Source organism: Macrotis lagotis, chromosome X (genome assembly GCF_037893015.1).
Source record: "Macrotis lagotis isolate mMagLag1 chromosome X, bilby.v1.9.chrom.fasta, whole genome shotgun sequence".
Taxonomy (NCBI): Eukaryota; Metazoa; Chordata; class Mammalia; order Peramelemorphia; family Peramelidae; genus Macrotis; species Macrotis lagotis.
In genome coordinates, this window is record NC_133666.1 from 239,575,377 (window position 1) to 239,602,216 (window position 26,840).

The 26,840-nt window shown below is 34.7% G+C and overlaps 1 protein-coding gene across 3 annotated transcripts in view; it reads right to left on the reverse strand.

The window, feature by feature from the left end:
- Nucleotides 1–16,601: 16,601 nt before the first annotated feature.
- Nucleotides 16,602–26,840, reverse strand: part of CCDC125 (coiled-coil domain containing 125) — an 87,340-nt gene continuing 77,101 nt past the window's right edge. For all 3 annotated transcript variants that reach the window (XM_074200039.1, XM_074200037.1, XM_074200038.1), the window contains 2 exons: nucleotides 23,179–23,300; nucleotides 16,602–20,944 (listed from right to left, as the gene is read on the reverse strand). In XM_074200039.1, coding sequence (XP_074056140.1) covers nucleotides 20,630–20,944; nucleotides 23,179–23,300 — 437 coding nt within the window. In that variant the 3' untranslated portion in view covers nucleotides 16,602–20,629. The remainder of the gene's footprint in view (nucleotides 20,945–23,178; nucleotides 23,301–26,840) is intronic.

Genomic DNA, 26,840 nt, shown 5'->3' on the forward strand with positions numbered 1-26,840 from the left:
AATGCTTGTTCTGTTCCCTCTTTCCCTTCCCTTTCACATGACTTTAGACTATTTTATTCTTAGCATAGAATCATTGGTCTATAGAAGGAACTCAGTGGTCATCTAGTCCATTTCCCCTAAGTCCTCCCAAGAAGCAGCAGCTGAGGGAAGTTAAGTGATTCATATTTTCCAAAGACTGTAGATTTATGTGTAATAGAGGAATGGGGGAGGGTTCTGTCACGTGTTGAAAACCTGGGACAAGATCTCCCCACATGGAGAACCTGGGAAGCCTGCTTCTGGAAGAATCTGGATGACATGTAACAGAAGTTCCTTAGAGAAACAGATCATGGAGCATGCGCAGACATTTCATAATCAGTTCCAGGAGGCCAACATGTGTTGAAGAGGAGGTTCTTTGGTCCACTATCAAGGCATTTAAAAAGGCCCTGTCTCTTTGTTTCATTCACTTCTGGGAAACTAGGATTCATGTTATCCAGTTAAGGAAGCAGAGTCCCAACCCTAGGAGTTTCAAGAGATCTGAAGAGTAAGTCACAGGATTCATGAGTCAAGGAGTCCTGGACAGAATCTATGTCCCAAGGAGCATGGAGCAATCAGTGGAAATGATTCATTAAACAGAGATGCTACCCTAGAACATGAACTGAACTGAACAGATCTTATTTCCCATTTAGAAACCGAGGTGGTATAAAGGAAATAATGCCCCAGTAATATTGGGAGAAAAATGTATCTATGTTTACAATGGCTGATCCTTTGAAGTAAACTTACTTTTAGAAAAATTAATTGATATTAAGTGGTTAAATGGAAATGGGGCACTAGTCACCTGGCCCTAACAGTAGGACTCAGACAGGGGCTAGCTAAAGGCAATAGAGAAAAAGTCAACCCAAGGCCATCCTGGTACCCCAAGAGGAGAAATAACCCTTATGGTCTTGAGAAAGTAAGCTGGGGCAGTGGTTAGAGCACTAGCCCTAGAGTCAGGAGGACCTGAGTTCAAATTTGGCCTCAGATGCTTAATAATACCTATAACTGTGTGACCTTGGGCAAGTCACTTAACCCCATTGCCTTGTTTAAAAAAACAACAAAAAAGAAATATCTCATGTGATCCATTTTACAAAAAGGGACGATGAGGCAGACTGTGACTATGTTTTTATCAAATACAAAGTAAAGTCCTTGAGGGCAGGAATTGTTTCATTTTTGCATTGTCTTCCTAGCACTGAACACAATGTCTACCATATAATAAACACCAATTAAATTCCCCTGAATTAAAAAAAAGGATCATTCCTTGTATAGGATTTTAGAAATAGCTACCCTCATTTGCAGCCTAACAGGTTACTCCTCGGTCAGAGAGAGAGAGAGAGAGAGAGAGAGAGAGAGAGAGAGAGAGAGACAGACAGACAGACAGACAGACAGACAGACAGACCGAGAGAGAGGGTGTGCATTTATGGACCATAGTATATATGGCTGCAAATCAGCCATATATTGTACTATGGAACATATTAAATTGAGGAGGAGGAGGAGGAGGAGGAGGAGGAGGAGGAAAAGAAAGAAGAAGGAGGAGGAAGGGGAGGAGAGAGGGAAGGGAAAGAGGAATGAGAAGGAGGAGGAAGAGGAGGTAGGAGTTGAGGAAATGGAGATCATGACTAATTTAACTGACCTTTGCTAGGAATTTATCTGTGAAAGGAATGATTAAAGAATATAGTTTGAGAGGGTAGCAGAATTAATTGATAGTTTTTGAAGAGTAACTGGGAGATCACTCTCTGTCACAAGGTTTTTCTGACTCAGACAAAGCCTTTCCACATCCCTGATTTCCAATCCTTTCCTCAGTTGGATACAAAGAAGATCTTTCAATAAAAGCATACTCTTTTCCCTAGTTTCATTGTGGGCTTTTGAGAAATGACTGAGTTAGGACTGTGGTCTAGATCAGTGAAATTAAGCAAAACTTTAGAGCGTGATTATGGAAGTCAGGGTACTGAATTTACGTTTAGAGGGCAACAACAGCATTATTAGTCCCTATTTATGCTAGCATGAACTTCTCTGTCACCAATGTTGTTTCTTCACAATAATCTTCCATTGTTCCAGGTATCCAAAGATCTATGTCACTGACCACAATAGTCTGAGAAGCAGAAATTCTTAGTTACAGCTAATGAATTAAATTGATTTAAGTCATTCACAAGAAGTAATTGGAGGGGCGGCTAGGTGGTGCAGTGGATAAAGCACCGGCCCTAGAGTCAGGAGTACCTGGGTTCAAATCCGGTCTCAGACACTTAATAATTACCTAGCTGTGTGGCCTTGGGCAAGCCACTTAACCCCATTTGCCTTGCAAAAACCTAAAAAAAGAAGAAGAAGTAATTGGACAGAAAAGGAAAATGGCAAATGTTGGAGGGGATATAGAGAAAATGAGACAATAATGCATTGTTGGTGGAGCTGTGAACTGATTCAACCATTCTGTAGACCACTTCAGAACTATGCCATAAGGCTGTAAATGAGAGGATCTGGTTCAAATCCTGCACCTACAACTTGAATGATCTTAGACAAACTACTTAACCTCCCTGCCTCTGCTTATGGGTTACAACTTTTCTCCCTGCTTCCAACTCTGGCTTCAAGAGCAACAATCAAATCAATGCTCCCTACCTCTGTAAAATGAGGAGAATGAATTAAAAGGTCTCTAAGAAATGTAAATTAAAGTATCTCTGAGGTATCATTTCACACCTCTCAGTTTGGTCAATATCACTAAAAATAATCAATGTTGGAGAGCATGTGGGAAAACTGGGACACTGGTGCATTGTTGATGTAGTGGAAAGCAATTTGGAATTATGCCCAAAGAACAATAAAAATGTACATATCCTTTGACCTAGCAATAGAGATCAAGGAAAAGGGTAAAAAATCCCACAATGTACAAAAATATTCATAGCAGCTCTTTTCATAGTGTTAAAGAATTGGAAATTGAGGGGATGCCTATCAATTGGGAAATGACAAAAAAATTGTAGCATATGTATATGGTGGAAATCATGAGGGATGGGATTTCAGAAAAGCTTGGAAAGACTTGCATGAATTGATGCTGAGTGAAATGAATAGAACTAGAAGAACATTATACAGACAACAACATGGGGTGATGATCAACCAAGATAGACTTATTCATTTCAGCAGTACAATAATCAAAAACAATTTTAAAAGACTGATGATGGAAAATATCATCCATATCCAGAGAAGGAATTGTGTGTTTAAATGAAGACCAAAGTTTATTATCTTCAATTTTTAAAAGTTGATTTGTATAATGTATTATGTAATTTTGTTATCTCTAATATTTTCTTCTGATTGGATCTGTTTCTTCTCTCACAACATGTTCAATTTTGATCTATGTTTAGCATGGTTATAAATGTAGAGCCTATATCAGATAGCTTTCTGTCAGGTGCAAGTGGGAGGGAAGGGAGGGAGGGAGGAAAATTAAAAACTCAAAGCCTTGCCAAAAAGAGTGACTGGTTAAAAACTACCATTGTATGTAGTTGGAAAAATAAAATATTTATTTAAAAATAAAATAAAAGGTCTCTAGATTCCTTTCCAGCTCGAGAGTTACCATATTAGGATCAGGATATTATTAGTACAATAAACTGACTGGTGGTAGCTCAGAAATTTCTTTGCAGCTGAGTTTTTTCTCCCCCTGAAGTAAATGACCTCAAGAACAGCTCCTTGTGATGCACTGGTATTTTCACAGAAATTTAAACTTTCCTTCTACAGAACACACAGGAACAAGTTACATCTGAAGATTACAAGAGTAGGATATCCAAATTAAAACAACTCTGAGGTACTGTCTTATACCTATTATATTAGCTAATTGGACAGAAAAGGAAGATGACAAATGCTGGAAGGGATGTGGGGAAAATGAGACAATAATGCATTGTTGGTGGAGTTGTGAACTGATTCAACCATTCTGTAGACCAATTCGGAACTATGCCATAAGGCTATAAAATCATGTCTACCTTTGGATTTAACAATGTCATTACTAGATATATATTCCAAAAGAGATGAAGTGGGAAAAAGTATATGTACAAAGATGTTTATAACAGCTCTTTTCTGGTAGTAAGGAAGTGTACATTGAAGGGGTTCTCATCAATTAAGGAATGGCTAAACAAATGGTGGTGTGAGATGATGATGGAATGTTATTCTGCTATAAAAAATGATGAGCAAGCAGTTTTCAGAAAACCTGGAAAGACCATGCAAAGCAAAATATTCTTTATACAAAGTAAAAGCAATTTCACAGGATGATCTGCTATGAGTGATTTAGACACTCAGCAATACTGTGACCTAAGATAACTCTGAAGAACTTATGCTAGGGGCAGCTAGGTGGTGCAGTGGATAGAGCACTGGCTGTGGAGTCAAGAGGATTTGAGTTCAAATTCGATCCTCAGACACATAATACTTACCTTGCTGTGGGACTTTGGACAAGTTACTTAACTCCACTGTATTGCAAAAAAAAAAAAAAGAATTTATGATAAAGAATGCTCTCCATCCCCAGATAAAGAGTTGATGGTATCTGAATGCAGATTGAAGCATACTTTTTTTTACTCTATTTTTCTTGAGGGTTTTTTTGGCGGGGAGGGTCTTTGTTTTCTTTTATAACATGAATACTATGACAATGTTTTCATTGACTACATGGTTATAACCTATTTCAAATTGCTTCCCTCCTCAGTGAGGGTGGGGCAGAAGGGAAAGAATTTGGAACTCAAGATATTAAAAATGAATGTTAAAAATTGTTTTTACATGGAACTAGGGAAAATAAAATTCTAAATAAATAAATAAATAAGAAATAAAAATAAAAAAACAAGGTTGCATAATGCACCCTATTTTTTCAAAACAATTCTTTAAACTTTCTAATTTAACTAATGTATATAGTAGTAGGAACCATCTGGACAGCCTCTTTCCCCTCTAAGTTCTTTTTCTGTTTTGTACTTCTCCAATGCATCACATTCTGATGATTTTGTTCAATTTAATAAGCAATTAATAGGGGGCAGCTAGGCAACATAGTGGATAGAGCCAGTGGATAGAGCACTGGCCCTGGAGTCAGGTGGACCTGAGTTCAAATTTGACCTCAGACACTTAATAATTGTTTAGCTATTTGAACTTGGGCAAGTGACTTAGCCCTATTGCCTTAATAATATTAATCAATTAATAAACACCTACATCCAAGGCATTATGATGCTAGAGAGAGAAAGATTTTCTATTTATTTTTGTTGTTGTTTTCAAGACTCAGAAATCTAGGAAATAATCAGAGTGTCACCTGTCATAGCTCAGGAAGAAGATAACTGAATCTAGTACAAAATATCAAACAAGGAACTGAGGTTAAAGATAATGAGTTGGCTGTTTGGGGAAAATAAACAAATAACTAGATAATTAAATTAGATAATTTGATTTTAAAAAGACAGGAAAACTAAATTGTACACAGACAAAAATGAAAAGAGGGAATTTACAACAAAAGAAGAAATAAATAATGGTATTAGAAAATATTTTGTTCAACTATATTTGAAGATAAAATAAAATGAGTGAACATTCATAAAATTATAAAATATCCAAATTAACAAAACAAAGAACTAAGGGAAAGCAATTGAACAAAGCCATAAACTCCCAAAGAAAAAGTACTAGAACCAGATGGATTTACAAGTGAATGCCATCATTCAAAGAATAATAATTTCTAACATTATGAAAATTATTTGCAAAAATAGCAAAAGACAAGACCCCACCAAATTCCTTCTAGGATATAAATATGGTCTTGAACCAGAAAATTATTAAGAAGACATAAAAATGGGGATGAAGTTTATTGATGATGAAAGTTAGGTTGACAATGAAGATCACTTAGTGTCCGAGTAGATAGTTCAGTAATTTCCAGGAAAGAGTGGTATGTTTAGCAACCACTAAATGAAAATGACTCTAATATAATGTTTGATTCATTTTCAGGTTGCTCATACTTTTTTCTTGAAATAATAATAAACTTTTTGAAACTGATTTTCAAACTTACATTTTATATTCTAACTTGAAAAAATGAAATGTAAAATCTAGGTTAAATATATCCAAACTGACAACTATCTATCTATCTAACATGCTATAATACTGTTTCAAGATTTGAATTTTAAAGCAGAGTACTTTACTGGTCTGTGGCACAGGTAAAAAGCAAAAATTTAATGTTCAGTTAAACATATAATTCATTTCAGTACAAAAGTGTTTTAAAAAATAATTACCAAAACTATTTTAAAAGATAACTACAAAATTTTGTAGTTAAAAAATAACTACAAACTGATATCTAATCCACGATTAACAAAAACACAGAAAGAAAACCATATACTAATAACTCTAATGAATTTTGATGCAAAAAATTTTAAATAAAATATGAGCAAAGAAGCTAAAATAGAAAAGATTTTGCACAAACAAAACCAATGCAGTTAAGATGCAAAAGGAAGCATTTGCCTGGGAAAAAAAATGCTTACAATAATTTTCTCTAATAAAGATCTCATTTCCAAAAGATATGAAAAACTGATTCAGATTTAGAATTAGAAGGGCGGCTAGGTGGCACAGTGGATAAAGCACAGGCCCTGGAGTCAGGAGTACCTGGGTTCAAATCCGGTCTCAGACACTTAATAATTACCCAGCCGTGTAGCCTTGGGCAAGCCACTTAAACCCATTGCCTTGCAAAAACCTAAAAAAAAAAATAGATTTAGAATTAGAGAAGTCCCCAATTGACAAATGATTAAAAGATATAAACAGATAATTTTCAAAGGAAAGGATCCTAACAATTTAGAAACATATGAAAAAAGGTTCCAAATCACTAATTTAAAAATTGTTGAGGGGCAGCTAGCTGGCTGGAGTCAAGAGGACTTGAGTTCAAATCCAGCCTCAGACACTTAATAATTACCCTGCTGTGTGACTTTGGGCAAGTCACTTAACCCCATTGCCTTAAATAAAAAGTAAAACAAAATTTTTTTAATTGATGAGATTCTACCTCAGATGGATGTAAACCCATTAGACTGGCAAAATTGACTAAAAAAGGAAAATAACATAGGGGACTTTAGGAAAACAGGCAAGCTAATGCATTGTTGATATAGTTATGAATTGGTTTAACTAACCATTCTAGTAAGCGATTTTGAATGTGTCCCAAAAGTTACTAAATTATGTAATATTATGTAAATTATGTAATACTAACTCCATTGCCTAAAATAATTTTTTTTAAAATAAGCAATTAATAAACACCTACATCCAAGGCATTATGATCTTGGGGAGAAAAAAAGTTGTTTGTTTTTTAGTTTTGAACAAAGACCTAGGAACTTAGGGAGTGCTCATCAATTAGGGAATAAATGACCAAATTTTGGTATGTGAATGAAATAGCATGATGTATCATAAACTTCTTAAATCTTTTATGTCCAAAATTGAACTCATCTTTTTCCCAAACTTTCCTCTCTTCCTAAAGTCCCTATTACCATTGAGAACACTACCATCCTCCCAGACATATAGACTTATCCTCAACTCCTTACTTTCTCTTATCCTCCATATTTAATCAATTGCTAAGTCCTATCAACTCTGACTTTACAGTTTATGCCCCTTCTCTCATTTCACACAGCAACCACTCTGGTTGATCACCCTTCCTCAGATTTCTCACCTCTCCAGTCCATCCTCCAATCAGTTGTCAGAGTTTTTCTATCTAAAACCAAGGTCTGACCAAAACATTCTACAGAACAATTAATTTCAGTGACTCCCTATTACCTACAAGATCAAATGTAAAATCCTCTCTTTAGCTTTTAAAGTCTTTAATACTTGGTCCTTTCCTATCTTTCCAGTCTTTATATATTACACACTGAAAGTCATATCAGAAAGGTTATAGATATGGGAATAAAGTCCTAAAGGAAGGAGATTGGAAAAAGATGAGAGTACAGACTGAAAAATTTAAAATGAAAGAGAAAAAAACTCTTCCTTTGAAAATAAAGATGAAAGGAAAAATTTAGGTAAAATAATATATTGACATAACGATGAGAATTCATGAAACATTTTACCTAAAATCATCTTAATCTTCTCTGCAAAATATGAGGTGAAGTCAAATGGTAAGAGTGAGAATTGGAGTAGAAAAACTTGAATTCTAAGGAGAGAAGAGATTTAGGAGGAGTTAATTTTAAACTGTTACATTACAGCAGAGAAATATGGGGACAGCAATAGAAATGAAAGCTGGACAGTGGAAGCAGAGGGGCAGTGACTGACTTAAACAACCTTAAAAATACACATCCAGGGGGCAGCTAGGTGGCACAATGGATAGATAGAGCACCAGCCCTGGAGTGAGGAGGACCCGAATTCAAATTTGATCTCAGACACTTTTTAATTAGCTAGCTGTGTGGCCTTAGGCAAGCCACTTAACCCCATTGCCTTGCAAAAACTAAAAAACAAAAACAAAAAACCCACATATCCACGTTTTCACTGGGATTAATATTTCTGAATAACAAAACTTGCCTACAAATACAGAAGACTGAACCAAGGAGGATCTATATTCATAACAACAGTCAGCCAACCAGAATTTATTAAATATCTATCTACTATATACCAGTGACTGCATTGCCAAATGTTGTTCATTCTAAAAGAATTCAACAGAAAAATGCAAGTGAGAGAATGTGTATCCATGACCTACAGAAGAGCGTGAACTAAAAGGCCAATCCAATTCCCAAATAGGAATACCCCTAAAAAGTAAATGCAATGAACTGCCTTTAGTTGTAATGTACTCTCCCTCAATCCCCTTCTTCCTGGTCCTTTTTGATTCAGGATATGATCTGTAATTTCAGCATCATAGCATGAAGAATTCTTGAGTAACATTGTCTTTCTGGGAAACTGAATGTCTCTCAGAAAATGGGAGAATCTATCTATTCTACAATTTATATGACAAGAGGTATAAGCATGTGGGTATTTAAAAAAAAACATATGGAACATACACCCTCTGATGATGAACTACTGTCTAGTAGAATTGAAAATAACTTATCCTATATAAGTCAGATAAGTCAAATCACAATGCTATTTTTTAAAATAATAATTTGGGTTTTTTCCCAAATTACATGTAAAGACAATTTTTAACAAACATTTTTGTCTAATTTTGAGTTCCAAATTTTCTCCTTCCCTCTCAAATCTTCCTCCCCTCCCTGAGATGGTAAGCAATTTGATATAGATTATTCATATGTAAGTATGCAAAAAAATTCCATATTAGTCAATCACAATGCTCTTGTAAAAATAAAGTATGTTTTATGACTCTAGAATAGGAAAAAACTCACTTGTCTAGGACATTCAAATGTTTTTGCTTATAAAAATTGATAAGAGAACATAGGTATAAAATAACAATCTGGTGTGCTTCAATCAATAGGGAAAACAGAGGAAAGAAACAAAAGTTGAAAGGATCTTTGTAAAAGAACTTTTCTTTTTATACAAAATGTATTCATAATGGTAGAATCAAAACCTTTTTAGGCTTTGTTAGTTGTTTCTACATATAAAATAGCAGGATTACAAGGAGAACCAAAGTTCTCCTCTTCACCCAGGCTTAGTTTTTCTTTGTGTTTTTCTTCTACCCAGGCTTCTACATGAGAGAGTTGGAACTGAGAAACTAGGACACCCTGGACATAGTTGTTTGGTAGTTATCAGTCAAGAAATTTCTTTATGAGGAGCAGCCAGGTGGCACAGTGGATAGATCACTGGCCCTGGAGTCAGGAGTACCTGAGTTCAAATTTGTCCTCAGACACTTAATTACCTAGCTGTGTGGCCTTGGGCAAGCCACAACCCCACTGCCTTGCAAAAAAAAATAATAATAATAATTCCTCTATGAAAAATGATTTGGTGTAATCTAGCCTTGAAAAATAAAAATCTGGAAGCATAAGGAATGTTCACTGTATGAGCAGAACTAGAAAACATACACAGTAACAGCAACATTATGTGATAATCAACTATGACAGATTTACTCATTTCAGTAATACAATAATCAAAAACAATTCTAAAAGACTTGGAATAGAAAATGCTATCCACATCTAGAGAAGGAATTATGGAGTTTAAATACAAACTAAAGTTTACTATCTTCAATTTTTAAAAGTTGTCTTATGGGGGCGGCTAGGTGATGCAGTGGATAGAGCACCGGCCTTGGGAGTCAGGAGTACCTGGGTTCAAATTCGACCTCAGACACTTAATAATTACCTAGCCATGTGGCCTTGGGCAAGCCACTTAACCCCATTGCCTTGAAAAAAATTTTTTAAAAAAAGTTGTCTTATGTATTATTTTTTCCCCTCTAATTTTTTCCCTTTTTGATTAGATTCTTCTTTCACAACATGATTAATATGGATATATATTTAACATAGTTATACACATATAACTTTTATTACATTGCTTTCTATCATGGGAGAGGGGAGGGAAAGGAAGAAGGAAGAAAAATGTGAAACTTAAAATTTTATAAAAAATGACTGTTGAAAGCTGTCTTTGCATGTATTTTGAAAAAGAAAAATATTAAAAAAAAAGAATGCTCACTATAATAAAGAGGAGGTTATCCATGAAAACCCCTAGATCGGATATTTGAATCCAAAGAAAAGATAGAAGTCACTAAGTAAAGATAGAAGTCACTAAGTACACAGCCAAGCATGTCTATTTTCTGTTGTAAAAAAATTTGGCACCTGGGTCTGAGCATCTCTTGCTAGAAATAAAATTATTCACATACTTAAGATTGAATTGAATAAGTTAGGCCATTCCATAAGGCAAAAAAAAGTTTAGCTCTTCCTCCCTAGAATATATTTTTCTTGATTCATGGTTGGGGTTAGCTGCTTTTCAAAAGGAGCTATTTAAAAAGCCTCTGACCTTTGTAATAAAAGAGCACTGTGGAGCTCACTTTTTCTCATGAGAAAGAAATATTACCAAACCCTTCAAAAGAAATGCAAATTGCACAGATTTAGAGAATTCACTGCAAGTGTTCACATGGACTATTTCTTCCAGACCTATGATAGAGCACTCTGAGCTTGTATTGGCCACAGTGTGACACATTGTAACCTGTCTCTACAATAGTTATGTCACTTTGGTCCTCTTTGAGAACACAGGACAACAACCAATCATTACTATAGCCAAAGAACAGCTCAAACCAGGAGATGAAATTAAAGTTCCACATTCATATTCTTCATCTACAAAATGAACTAGATGATCTTAAAGACCCCTTCATTTCTAAATCTGGGGTAAAGGGAAAAGAATGTGATTCACCCAGGTATTTCATATGCATTTGCCATACTTTAGCAAGCCATTTACATAATAAAGAAAATTTTCTCTCTGTTCTGAAGATGACAATAGAAAATTTATTATAACTGATAATTTCTAAGTAACATTCAATTGGGCTATGTTTGTCAGCATTCAATACAGTAGTATTCAACAGAGTCACATCAAGATTATATACATATATATTTATGCAAATATGATTATAGATAAATGGTGGTTGTTGTTGATCCTTTGTTGCTAGCTACATAGACAGACAGACAGATGGACGGACGGACAGACAGACAGATAGATGATAGAAATATGAAGAAGGCCAACAGGGATCAGCCTGATGATATTGCCCATGGAATGTCAGAGACATGAGTTGCCACTTCACATGATTCTGTGTATACTCTTCTCACCACTGGTGCATGTATTTGTGGAAACCTGACCTAGATTTCCTAGAAGAAATTTTATTGCTACTTTTATTACTTTCCCATTTTGTTAAGTGAAGTTTTTTTTTCTATCTTAAGCTATTTGAGCATGAGCCACCTTTGCTTGACTCTTAAGGGTAAGCACATTGATGGGGGCTTGTGAGCTACAGGTTTAGTGATACCTACCCAATACCTAGATAGATACCTTGGATGAGGGGTCGACTTCTTGGGAAAATTTTCCTTGCACTTTGGAGTGGAGGGGGAAGTTATTTCACCTACAAACTTTACATGTATTTGTCAAGCTTTAGTAAGTCATTTATATATTATAAATTTCTCTTTGCCTTAAAGCTAACATGGGAAAATTAATATAATGATATAGTGATAATTCCTAAGTAATATGTTGTGAGTAGAGAAAAGGCATGAATGAGTAAGGTCAATGTTATAGATAAGTCAACACATCTACTTGAAAGAGCTAATAGTGTCTCAGAAGCTTTCAAAGAACCTGAGCAGTGAAGACAGATCATGTATAAAAACAGATAAAAGTCTTTGCAGAGCATAAACACTACAAAACAGAGGACTGGTGATTGCATGAGTGCTGAAGAAAATATATGTAGAATACAGCTGATTTCTTTATGGGGTGTGTGTGTGTGTGTGTGTTTGTGCATAAAAGAAGTAGATTGTTTTCCTTTTGGCTAATTCCTTAATCCTTCTGAAACCCAAAAATATGCTAAAGGAATCTCAGCAGTTAACTGATAATAAAGACTGAAAAAAGGGACTGATAGAGAGGATTTGGCAGACATCCTAGACTGAAAGGCTGATTGATATTTCCTGAACTTCTAAGAACTTTTTCCATCATTTAGCTCTAAAATTACTACAAAACAGAGAAAAAAATTGCAAAATCCTGGGAGACTTTTTTTTTAGGTTTTTACAAGGCAAACGGGGTTAAGTGGCTTGCCCAAGGCCACACAGCTAGGTAATTATTAAGTGTCTGAGACCGGATTTGAACCCAGGTACTCCTGACTCCAGGGCCGGCGCTTTATCCACTGTGCCACCTAGCCACCCCCCTGGAGACTTCTAAAGAAAACATTTTTTCTGGATTCCTGGAGTATTTTCCCCTATATTATATAAAGTTACCACAATCACAGTGCAATACATAATGAAAATATTTCCACTTGAGCAAATGGCAAACAAAACAGTCAAAGGAGAAACACACACACACACACACACACACACACACACACACACACACACACACACACACACACACACACACACACAGAAAGATAAACTTTAGTCAACATTGTTCTCAATGGAACAAACTCCAGAGTCGGAGTAGCTACAATTACTTTCTGGGTTGCTTTGAGAAATCCAGCAAGAAGTAGAACTAGACCATCAGTTTTCAGAACCTTACTTCTGACCCTCCTTTATTCTGGACAGAAAAATCAATAATCAGGGGCGGCTAGGTGGCGTAGTGGATAAAGCACCGGCCCTGGAGTCAGGAGTACCTGGGTTCAATCCGGTCTCAGACACTTAATAATTACCTAGCTGTGTGGCCTTGGGCAAGCCACTTAACCCCGTTTGCCTTACAAAAAAAGAAAAAGAAAAATCAATAATCAGATCAACTTCCCAGGCAAATGGAAAAGTACATTTCATCTCTAAGTAGACTTTGTATGGTACTGGCCCATATGCCACTCCAAGTCTCCAAGCATACTTTTCTATCCTTGGAAAAGTACAAGCATTAATAATCTTGCTCACAAAGAAAAACAGAGCAGACTCTTGGTCAAGTGCCAGATAGGAATTTCCTACAATGGAGTGAAAATGTGTGAAGGCTAAGACTTTTTGATTTGGCTTAAAGATTAGGCTTAACATAAGCTTGTTTATGAGGAATAAGGTTGTAATCAAAGTGACTAAATACTAAGATAGTCTAGGACCACAGCAATACCAATATAGGAAAGAGGAGTCACAAATAGTATGCATAAATTATGGGGCAACCATCCACATCCTGTGGGTCTCCATTAATCTCCTTTAGTGAGTCTTTAGGTTACAATCTCCTTTTCCCACTTCCTTCCTGACACCTTAAATGTGGTAATTCTGTGATCTTTGGCTTGACTAAGTAGTTTTTTTATTTGTCTTCTTGGAGATTTTCCTTGTTCGGTTAATTCTGAATTTTTGAGAACATTTGGGGTTTTCTTGGTAAAGATACTAGAGGGATTTGCCATTTCCTTCCCCAGCTCATTTTGCAGAAGAGGAAACTGAGGCAAATAGGGTTAAATGACTTGCTCTGAGTCATATAGATAGTGTCTGAAACCAAATTTGAATTCAGGAAGATTAGTTTTTCCTGATTCCAGTTGCTCTCTCCACTGTACCTCTAGTTGCCCTTAGTCTTTAGTCCTTCTTTTCCTTAGTCCCTGCCAAATGCCCCCAGATCATGAGGCCTTGAGGCAAGAATTTAAACATCACCTCCTCTCTCCCTTTGTCCTCAAGAGACAGCAGCTGCAAGGTTCTGCTGGCCTCTCCATATAAGACATCACCTGGTTCTGTGGCAAAAGTTGGTACACACCTCTGGAGAACTGACTATACTTCCAGGATCTTTTAAAACCTTGTGAAAAACTAACAAATTACTGTAGATATGGGTGGATACTCCTTCAGGGTCTTCCTCTGGGTAGGAAAAGGACTTCCCAGAGTTTCTATCCTAATTAAAACTTTTTTATGCTCATTAGTATAATGAGCAGGGTGGAAAAACATATAGGAACCAATGTATCAATTAGATTTGTGACCCCAGCCTATGATTGGCATGAATGGGGCAGGAACAAAGTCTTTCAAAGTGCATAAAAGAGCTTGTATGTTGGGATTTCCCTGCCCCTCTCTCCCACCATGAGAGAGGTGTGGCATTTTTGTTAAGATATCTTAATAAAAACCGTTTTTATAAAAAAAAAATTTTAAACTTTTTTTTCCTATTTTTACATCACAATAATATGCCTCCAAGAGAGGCATACCATATAAAGAATACTATTTTTTGAGAGAAATAAAAACAACATACCCAATCAATACATTAAAAAAAATCCAAAAATATATGCAATGTATAACACCTGTGGATCTCCCATTTCCATGAAGAGTTAGATTGGGACTTTCTTCTCTTATGTCTTTTGAGTGCTGCTCAAACATAATTTTATATTATTTTCTTTGAGCTTTTTTTGTTGTGTCATTCTTCTTTCCATTTATTCTTAGTTGTTGTATATATTGTTTTCTTGACTCTGCTTAACCTTACTCTGCATCAGTTCATAGAGATATTTCCATACTTCTCTGTATTCATCATATACATTTCTTACAGCATAGTAATATTCCATTAGATTCTTATATCACAATGTGTTTAGCCATTCCCCAATTGATGGGCATCCACTTTGTTTTCAATTCTTAGCTACCACAAAAAGTACTTTTTCTTATTCATTGCTTCTTTGGAACATAAACTCAGCAAGGGAGTTTTTGGTTCAAAGGGTATGGGCAATTTAGTCACCTAATTTGCATAATTCCAAATTGCTTTCTCAAATTGTATTGATGAATTAATGTACCTATCTCTCTAAATCCCTCCAATATTAAATATTAGCATAATTTTAGATATTTTTGCCATTTTTCAGGATGTAAGGGGAAGCCTCAGGGTTGTTTTATTTGCTAAATGGTCCAGTGGGTGGAGCACTGGTCCTAAAGTCAGGAGGACCGAAGTTCAAATATTACCTCAGTCACTTATTAGCTCTGTGTCCTTGCTGGAAGTTACTTAACCCTAATTGCTCCACATTCAGGGCTATCTCCAGAAACTTTCTATATATCTATATCTGGCCACTGAATCCAGATGACTGGAGGAGAAAGTGAGATTGGTGATTTAACACAACACTCCCCTTATTCAAATCCAATGCATATGAATGTCATGACATCACCTCCCTGAAGTCTCGGTCTTTTTTTTTTTAGGTTTTTGCAAGGCAAATGGGGTTAAGTGGCTTGCCCAAGGCCACACAGCTAGGTAATTATTAAGTGTCTGAGACCACATTTGAACCCAGGTACTCCTGACTCCAGGGCTGGTGCTTTATCCACTGTGCCACCTAGCCACCCCTACTCTCGGTCTTCTTGAAAATGGACAAGCATCATCATTCTTATTATTAATGATTTGGAGCATTTATTTTTCATGTAGTTGTGAATTAATATGCAATTCTTTTGAGAACTATTCATTCATATCCTTTGACCATTTATGTATTAAGGATTGGCTACTAATTAGTCTTATATGTATTCAATTGGTTATATAGCTTGAATACCAAACCTACCAGATAATGTTGATGTAAATATTTGTCCTCTTTGAGCACTATTCTTCTAATCCCTCTGCCTGTGCAGAAGCTTTTCAGTTTCAAATTCCTTCTTCTATTGCAGACACAATATTATGTCCTTCCATAACTTTTTAAAGGTGGCTTCATTCCCACTGGCTCTCTTCCCCTCACTGCAATATTCTCTTTTTTGTCTGATATTTCTCTTTCCTTTCTTCTCCTTCAGCTAATCCTGTTACTAATTGTTTTTCTTTGTTTTGTTTGGTTTTTTTTGGGGGGGGTGTAAATTTTCTTATTTTATTCTTAAATACAAGATGAAAAAAGAATTAAAAAATCACCATATACACAGCAGACCATAGAAGATTTAATATAAAACAATAAAATTCCATTTCAAGAAAACCTATATAATAAATCCTGCATTGTTTTCAAAACTGCACAGATTTTCTTTGATTCCTTTTTGGTTTTCTTTTGTTCTCTCCTATGCACTTTTTACTTTATTTTTCCCTCCACCCCCCCAATAAAGACTACTATTAAGCATGAATATATATATATATATATATATATATATATAATATACATAGATATCTATAAACATGAACATAAACACACCTATATGCACACACCTGCATGTAAGACCATACTATGTTTATTTCTTCCTGTCATGTTTCTCTGAAAGTGGATAGCATCTTTCTTCATAGGTCCAAGTCTTTCTGAGTTTTTCTAAAACGATCTGCTCATAATTTCCTACTACACACTATTCCAACCCAATTACATCCTATCCGAGAGATTGCCTTTGAAGGTTTTTTCTCAATTTTCTTCATTCCTTCTACTCTTGGTTACATAAATTTTATATGTACAAGAAAATTTTAGTTTAAAATAATCAAAATTATCCATCAATAATGCTCTCACCTTAGTTTAAGGTCTGATACAGATGATTCTATTCCCTTCACATTTTTCCCTCTAGTTTCTTTGAAGTTCCTGACAGTTTGTTCTTCCAAATGAATTTTGTTATTATTTTTATAACTCAGGTAATATTTTAGTAATTTAATTAGGGTGATTTTGAATAGTCATATTTGTCATTTTAAAAATTATATTGGCTTTACCTTTCCATGAACAATAAATATCACCTCAATTATTTTGATCTAACTTTATTTGTGTAAAAAAAAGCATATTATGTTTTAGTTCATATAGGTTTTTGTATCTGTTTTGGGAGGTAGATGCTCCATTATTTTATTTCACTTCATTTTAAAAGGCCTAAAACAATATTGAATAATATTACTGACACTATTTTTGAACAAAAGAACAATGCCTCAAGTGTAAAAAGAAAATTTTATTTCAGAGTCACACCTAGAGTAAATTACTCTGTGGGAGTAATAAAGTATTAAGAAGTAACCAAACTTTAGTTAGTTCCTTAGAACTCCAATGATTTCACTAATGGTTACACTATGATTAGTGTGTTAGAAAGACAATGGGGGATGACCAAAAAGAAAAAAGATTAATGATCAGTATTGAGAGCAGTTGGGAATTAGATTATATGAATGTGTGGTGAAAAACATTGCAGGGTTTCTGACCTTTTTTCAAAGCATGTTCAATAACCTGAGAAGAAGATTATAGTGGTCATTGGGGAGGGATTGTCATGAAGAGCTTAGAGTTTGGCAAAAGATCTGGGAATGATGTCAGGGTATTAGGGAATCCAGAGTGCTGGAAGAGATATTGCGTATTGAAACCATCATAGCAAGAAAGATAATAAGGATATAATGAATTGTTGAAGAGAGACAGGTTCAATGACTTAAAATTCTCTGTGATTAGTGAACAGAATCAGGAGAACATTGTAAAAAGCATCAGTAATATCATAGGATGAACAACTGTGAATGACTTAACTATTCTTAGCTATACAATGATCCAAGACAATCCCAAAGTTCTCATGGGAACCTATCCAAGCTATCCCCCTCCAGAGAAAAAAACTGATGATGTCTGAATATAGAACAAAGCATACTATTTTTTGTTTTCTTTCTTTCTTTCTTCCTTTTTTCTTTCTTTCCCTTTCTTTCTTTTTTGTTTTGAGTTTTTCCCACTAAATGACTCACATGGAAATGTTTTACATGATTACTCACATATAACCTATATAGAATTGTTTACATCTTGGGGAGAGGAGAGGAAAAGGAGAGATAGATTGGAACTCAAAACTTAACAAATGCTAAAAATTGTTTTTTACATGTAATTGTGGGAAAATAAACATTAAAAATTATCTGTGACATGAGAAGAATGGTGAATACAGTAGGAAGCAGAGATGTATAAGGAAGCTGTGGTAGGAGAGACAAATGCAGAGTTAAAGAAGTCAGAGATAAGGCCACTTCTTTGGAAAATGGAACTAAAGTGGGGTCGTATTAATGTATGACTATGTAGAGTGGAGTGAGTCAGGTTTGAAGTCAAAATGGGTTAGAACTTTGAAGTCATCATTATAAATATTGGAATCTCTGAGAATGATGTTGAAAGAGAGAATAAATGTGATACTAAATTCATAAAGAAAGGTGCCCACAGGGCAGCATGGATGATGTGAAGAGAGTAATAAAGATGAATTTTAAATAAAGACAAAAAGGATATTGGATTGAACCTCAAAATGACACAGTTTATCATTATCTATATCAGTTAATCAGCAGAGCAAACAAGTGATAGAACAAAACATTTTCTACAATGCACTTATTAGCATAGGCCTGTACCAAAATACAGTACAAATACAGTACACTATATTCAAAATGGGTACATACATAAACAACTCTCAGTGATAATCTAAACTCTCAGAAACAAAAAGAAAAAGAAAAGATTACCTCAGTCATTGGTATAAGCCTAAAGATATCAACTGAAGTCATAAATGATCAAAGGCAAACGAATATATAAGTGGAATAAAGGATATCAGTCAGAATTCATATTTTCAAATAGGCAATAAAAATACAAAAACAAATTAAAAAACTAAAAATGGTGAAGAACTCCCAACAAATATCAAATTATAGAAGACAGCACAAGAGCAAAGTAAAGTATTGGTTTTTAAATAGAATACCCTTCAGTGTTTCTGTTGATATATTTATTGAGCAAATGGTTCAAAAACTATATGATGTAGCAAATAGAAATATGGTACCTTATGTTTATCAGCCATATTTAAGTATTATTCTTTTACTAAAAATGTAATTTTTCCTTTCTCTAAAGAATTCAAAAAAAATTTATAAATACTACCTAATATCCTCATAATGCTGGTGAGGTAAAATGTCACAAGACCTTGGTTGGGCTGTTCAAATTAGGAATTAGATAAAAAAAATGTCAAGTACCTGTTTTATATACTGAACTCAGTTTTTTAACTACCTCAACTCGTTAAATGCTTTTCCTTCAATAGTAAATTATAGAAATATTAACAAAATTTTCCAGATTCTCTTTAGTTGTTTTTGTTCAGTCATTCAGTTATGTCTGTCTTTTCACGACCCTGTGGACCATAGCATGTCAGCCCTTCTATCTGAACCTAAAAAATAGTTTTATTTAACATAGTAATTTATTGATTTAAAAAATTAAACCTGCAAAATTTAAATCCAATGGTGAAAGTTTCTGAGGCCTGAAAAACTTTGCCTCAGGAAAAAAAAGCACTTAGCTCTACCAAGTTAGTTCAGTTACTATTACTTCATCATCTTTCACAAATGTCTTCTTGCATAAATACGTTAACTTCAAAATTACAGTGCAATCTCTTCTGTCTGAATACTGTAACTTGTCTTTTCACTAAAGATTTAAATTAGGTGTGAATCTGACTTCTACTTCTTATAGTGACAATATAATACACTTCCTAAGCTACAATGACTTAAGGGGTAGCTATTTCACTTGAGTCACTGAGCTACATAAAATGTTCAAATTGGTTAATAAGAGACAGTGATTATGGTGGAAAGAACAATGCACTTGAATCTGATGACCAGAGTTACAGATCTGAGTTCTATTCAGGATTGTATGACATTTCCCTGGGCTTATTTCCTCATGTATAAAAAGAGAAAGTTAGACTAAACTACTTCTGAGGATCCCTCCAGAACTAAATCTGCAATACTTTGAAGTGAAAAGCAATAGATTCTTTGCATACTCTGCCCAAAGAAATCAGCAAAGGAAAATTTCATCATCTGAAATTTTGGACTAAAATTAACAAATTGAAACCTTAAATTCTTGACTTTTTATATAAAATAGTTCACTAAAAAAAAGACTAAAAACTACTTCAGTAGCTAAGGTCAAGTGTTCCACTGGAAGAATTGGATGAATGCCACAATTTCTTAGACCAGTATGTGAAAAATTGTTCCATGATTCCTTTAACCAACTTAGGGACTTAGTATATTACCTAATTCAATAATTATGTTTCTATTTTCTTCCTAAATCATTTTATATGTTTAGTTTCAGTATATTAACAAATAAACACTAAATGAAATGCTATTCTAAAAATATTTCAAAGCACATATTTCATCACAATATTAAATTATAGAAAAATTCATTATTTCCATAGTTTGGTCAAATGACTGTTTTAAAATTAGGAAGGCTCAGAAACTGCAACATAGGTGCAAAACTTCTCAAAACACAGTAAGAGGCACAGAATCTTATTTTTTAACAGTTTTACAAACCACTTTCAATTTTAATTCCATTTCTTCAAATTCACTTTCTTCTAAAAATGATCGTTGATGACAAGGAATTTGACTTTTGAACTGTTTCTGTAGAAGTCTCATCTATTTTATGATTAGGCACTGAACAAATACAGTTCCTAGATTTAGGAAGGTGACAATATGGACATACAGAATCAAATAAACTAGGGGGATCTGAAGTTGGGGATGAGTGGTTTTCAGATGAAGAGTCCTCTTTCACACATTTTTGATCTTTATTTTTCTTTTTGGCATCTTTTTCTTCCAGTTCCCGAGCAAGCATGTAACTAACTTTTCTCTGATGAGCTAAAGCTTCTTCTTTATCATTCAACTGTATGTATGGGAAATAAAAATTCTTTTAAAAACACAATTAAGGCAATAAATACCAAGACTAATTTGAACAGTTTGGAATATCTGAAATTCCATCACTATTTTCCCCACTGACCCCCTTAACAACTTCCATGAATGAAAAATTCAAAACCTGGTGTCCAACCTCCTACAGATGTGTCAAACAATCAATCAACTAGCTTTTAATTATCTATAATGTACTAAGCCATTGGGGAGTATAAAGGAAGCAAAAAAATCAGTTCTCATCCTCAAGGAGTTCACTATTTAATGGATATGAGGTTCTCTACACATAGCTTTGCCTTGTCATTAGAGGATAAATGCACAGACTATTGTTTAATTTATACTCAAAAACCTTCACAGAACTGGTAAAACTAACCAGAGTTCACTGGGGTAGCCATGGAATGTCCTGTTGGGACATCTCTATGTCTTAATAAAATATTAAAAGAATTATTTGTTGCAAAGTGGCCCCCAATCATGTGTGACCCACAATATTCCCAAAAGTGGCCCAAACCAAATTAAAATATTACTGAGGAATTTTTAATAAAATAAATAAAAATGCAATAAAACAGAAAACATTACATTTTAAAACTAAGTTAACAAGTGACCCACAAGAAACATATATAGATTTGTGGCCCTATATCCACTTAAGTTTGACAGGACTGCTTTGGTGGATAATATATAAATATATTACAAGAATGGTACATTATAAATAAGAGGTTATTTTACCATTCTACTTAGTCACTAATTTTTCAATATCAAACTTTTACTAAGTAACCATTACATACAAACTTTATATGCAGTTAAAAATAATGGAAAGCAAATAACCACTTATTAGAGAAATGCAAATTAAAGCATCTCTGAGATACCACCTCACACCTCTCAGACTGGTCAATATGACCAGAAAGGACAATAATCAACGTTGGAAGGGATGCGAGAAATCTGGGACACTAATATATTGTTGGTGGAACTGTGAACTCATCCAGCCTTTCTGGAGAACAATTTAGGATTATGCCCAAAGGGCAACAAAAATGTGCATACCCTTTGACCCAGCAATACCACTACTGGGTCTATACCCTGAAGAGATGATGAAAAAGGGTAAAAACATCACTTGTATAAAAATACTCATAGCAGCCCTGTTTGTGGTGGCAAAAAAATTGGAAATTAAGTGGATGTCCTTCAATTGGGGAATGGCTTAACAAACTGTGTTATATGTATGTCATGGAACACTATTGTCCTATTAGAAACCAGGAGGGATGAGAATTCAGGGAAGCCTGGAGGGATTTGCATGAACTGATGCTGAGTGAGATGAGCAGAACCAGAAAAACATTGTATACCGTAACAGCAACATGGGGGTGATGATCAACCCTGATGGACTTGCTCATCCCTTCAGTGCAACAACCAGGGACAATTTGGGGCTATCTGCAATGAAGACTACCATCTGTATCCATAGAAAGAATTATGAACTTTGAACAAAGACCAAAGACTATTACCATCAAATTTTTTTAAAAAGCATTATATTATTATGTAATTTTACTATCTCATACTTTATTTTTCTTCCTTAAGGATATGATTTCTCTGTCATCACATTCAACTGAGATCAATGTATAACATGGAACCAATGTAAACACTAACAGAATACCTTCTGTGGGGGGTGGGAGGAGGGAGGCAAGAATGGGTGGGATTGTAAAACTCAAAATAAATAAAATCTTCCTTTAAAAAAATAATAATAATGGTGGAAAGCAAAGCTCTTCATTTAGAGTCTCATGAAGCAAAACTTCAAAGAGAACATCTGTTCATGCAATCATTCATACTGTGATTTATAGACCAACATGTCAAAAGCAATTATACCTTTGATATGATCAGAATATATAAGTGCTCAAGAGAACACTGAATAAAAGGAGTAATAGAACTGTATGACATGAATCAAGAACTTATGAGGAAACACTCTGAGCCTAGTTTTGAAGAGGCAGATGATAGATAAGTAGAGTGCTCCAGGTTTTAGGGAAGGACATGAAGTGATGGACACTCAAGAGAGGGGAGAGAGGTATTCGGAGTTGAATGTTACAGACATAAAGACAGAGATGAGCAAGTTGTATTAAGGAGTAAAACAACAAGTAGATACGGTTGACTTGAACAGAAGTTTTACATGGAGAAGTTACAAGAAATAGGGCTGAACAGGTCCTTAGCTTCCCCAGAGAAGAAACTAAAGATACTGACCAAATCTACCAGGATTCTAAAGATTTCCTGAGGATTGTCCAGGTCTTCAATTTTCTTAGAATTGGCTTCAAGTACTCCTGTTATCTTCTGTCCAAAGTTATTCTTCTTTTGTAACACAAATCCTAAAATTACACATGTTAAGTCCAAGTGAAACACAGCACTATGAAATAATAGCTTATTTTTACATGTATACAAAGACCACTTAAGAATTTTCAAAGTTTAATTGAGCAGCGTTTTTCAACCTGCAATGATTTTCAAGCCATAATTGGAAAGATCCTATAAGGTGAACCTAAGAGAGGATCAGATATGATGCCCTTAAAAAAATAAACAGTGGGCAGCTAGGTGGTACAGTGGATAGAGCACCAGCCCTGGAGTCAGGAGTACCTGAGTTCAAATCCAGCCTCAGACACTTAATAATTACCTAGCTGTGTGGCCTTGGGGAAGCTACTTAACCCCATTTGCCTTACAAAAACCAAAATAAGTAAATAAATAATAAACAGCAATGAGTGAATTGAGGCTCAGCTCTTATGCTAGATCCAAGGGCACGCACGAGGTTATTAAGTGACAGGATCAAGTCTCCTAATTTCTGAACAAACATTCTTCCTAAACATCAGAATATCTGCGCAGCACAGCAAAATCTTTTCTCATTAAAAAAATCATTCAATATATGTATCCTAGTAAGAAGAGAGTATGAAACATCTGTATTAGAAGAAATATCTTCATAACTCATTTAGTAGAAATGAATCAATTTGGTAATGTGATATTATATATTTTGATTCTTTAAAAAGCTCTTTCTTTTAAAATAGTGTGATTTTAAGTTGAGCAACATCAATGATACAAACCAAATAAAGAATAAAATACCAAATAAAAGTAGAAAAATCCTATTTTCATTTTGATTTGTAAAATTAACTTTAATCAAATAATCATAAACTTATACGTTCTGTTTCCTTTCAATTTTGTTTAATTTATGAATCTATAAAGTTTTGTGGGTATGGAAGTTTCAACAACAAAAAAAAAGAACTGAACCACATATTAACCTACAACCACATAAAAGTTAGAAAATGAGAATGAAAAATTCCAATGAACACATGGAAAGAGTAACAGAAAAACTGTTATGATACTTAAGTTACTAAACAAGCTCAATAATAAAATATCTATTTTAGTGTCCACCTTCCAGACAAATCACACAATATGCTTGGAATATTGGGTCCCAAAAGGGTGGTTACCCGGGATTCAAGCTACTATTCATACTACTACTATAGCTCACAAGCCTCCACTGGTATGATGGATTACCTTTAAAAGTAAGCTAATAGGGGCAATTAGCTTAAAGCATTTACAGAAATAGCATTATAAGAATAGTCACAGCCCACCCAACCATCCCAAAGTCTAGTCACAAAATTAAGCACAGAATTAGTGGAAAGGACAAATATATAAAGCACACATGAAGGAAACACATGGAGAATATGCACCAAGTAAATCATACATCTGGCATGTGCTCAATCTAGTCCCCCTGGGTGGAGCACCTCCATTACACAGATTGTTCATCTAGGTTCCCTGGACTTCTTATTCACTGCAGCTCAGTTCCTAATAATCTGAATCTCTTCACATAGATCACACTTCATATAACTATTCCTTGCCTTAATTACTTTAATTCTGTGCCTGTTCCTAGCTGGGTGATGGATCTTCAACTGGTCAAGTAGCTCTACTTCAATTGCCAATTGGAGGGAGGGGAAAGAAAAATTCACCTCCCTTCATCACTTTTTCATAGCTGGCTTTCCAAATAGAAATTTTTTTTCATATTTCATAGATGTTTTGCCCATTGCAAGTCTTTCTTTACACTTCAACTAAGACTTTAACACCTCACCTACTTTTTATGTTCTGTGTCTTCTACTCCACATCATTACTTTCAGGTTCTCCCCCTACCACCATCACTCAGTGACCTCTCCTCCTTTAAGGTTCATCCAACCCAAATCTAACAGTCAATTAAAATCATGGAAGGTTTTTTTTTTTATTTTATAGACCATGATACTTCCCTTCCTCCTTCAGTGAATTCAGTACCTGGCTCTCATAGTCTTTCTTTCCTTTCCAAATCCTGTCTACACATAAAACTCTTCTCTTTCTGTCTCTGTCTCTCTGTCTCTGTCTCTGTCTCTGTCTCTCTCTCTCTCTCTGTCTCTGTCTCTCTCTCTCTCTCTCTCTCTCTCTCTCTCTCCCCCTCTCTCTCAAATTCTAACCTAGTTCCTCATGATTTCCACCCCAGGTCTGTCACACCCAAAATGATCATGCACTTGATCCCGTCACCAACCACAAATGTACCACACCTCTACATTCAAGAACTCTGATTTTTTTTTATCTGATCACTATCTATTGGCATTTCATCTCTTCCTCTGCCTCCCTATATCAAACCCTGTTCTCCATTCACATCATGGTCTCTAATTCTTTGATCCTGCTATTCTCTACCTGATCATCCAAATCTGTTGCACTAGCTACTCCTTTGTCTTTTCCCTATCTTAATCCTTTCTTGAGCCAATTCAGCTCAACACTTTCCTTGACTTTCCTGACCCCAAAACCAGGTTCTCCTTTCTATCACATTACATTGTTGCCTTTCTGTTGTAATGATTCTTACTGAATTACATTAAATTGTTGTAGTACCACTGTTATCAAATGAAGCAGATGCCCCCAGATGTTCAGAAAAGATTAGGAAAATTTTGTGAAATGGCAAAAAAAAAAAATTAGAGATAAATAATTTAAAACCTTTCTGTAAGATTATCTCAATGAACTAAGAGATCTTAAAATTTTGTTTTGCTAATTACCATTACTGCCCAAAACAAAACTAAACTCTTGACAAATGATAAATAGAACAAATATCACCTTTCACTCTTTGTGTTTTTCAAATTTACACATTTCTAAATCAATCAAAAGTTGAAGTTGAAGGCAAGTCTATAGAATTATTTCCAGATTCTGTAACTTTTAGCTTTATCAAGAACTTGAAGCTTACTTGTTTTTCCTGTCCAAGTAAAAAGGACTTGTACTACCTACCCCAAAAATGTATGAGAGAGATATTTTGTAAACTGTATCATGTCATAGAGAAATTGGGGTGGGTGGGAATAGAATAAATCAAACTGCACTGATGCCTAAACTATACCTTGGATTTGCTATACCAGGATATCATTACTTTTCTACTAATTTTATTGTTTACTAAAGATAACTTAACTATTAAAACAATAGCAAATGGATTCAAAAATATGTATTACTAAGAGCCTAGTCTACGGAACTTTAACTAATGAATATTTAACTAAAATCCTTCTGTGGTTTTTCAATAACAATAACTTTCAAAATAGCAAAAGAAGAGATTCCTATTCAGAGATAAATTCTACTCAGTGAATTATTAAATTATAAAAAATTATAAAATACATTTAAAAGAAAATTATATACTATTTAAAAACATAAAATATTATTAAAGGAAACTATTAGGTTATCTGGTTCAATTCATATATGACAAGAACTCTTCAACACAGCCAACAAGTAGTTGGTCAATTAATCTTTGGGACCTCTAAGGATTCTTACATTTCTGGGGTGCTAGATTCTATAATTACAGATTTAATCCTACTTCTTAAATATCAATTAAACTTCAGGGCTCTTTAAATACATACATATATATG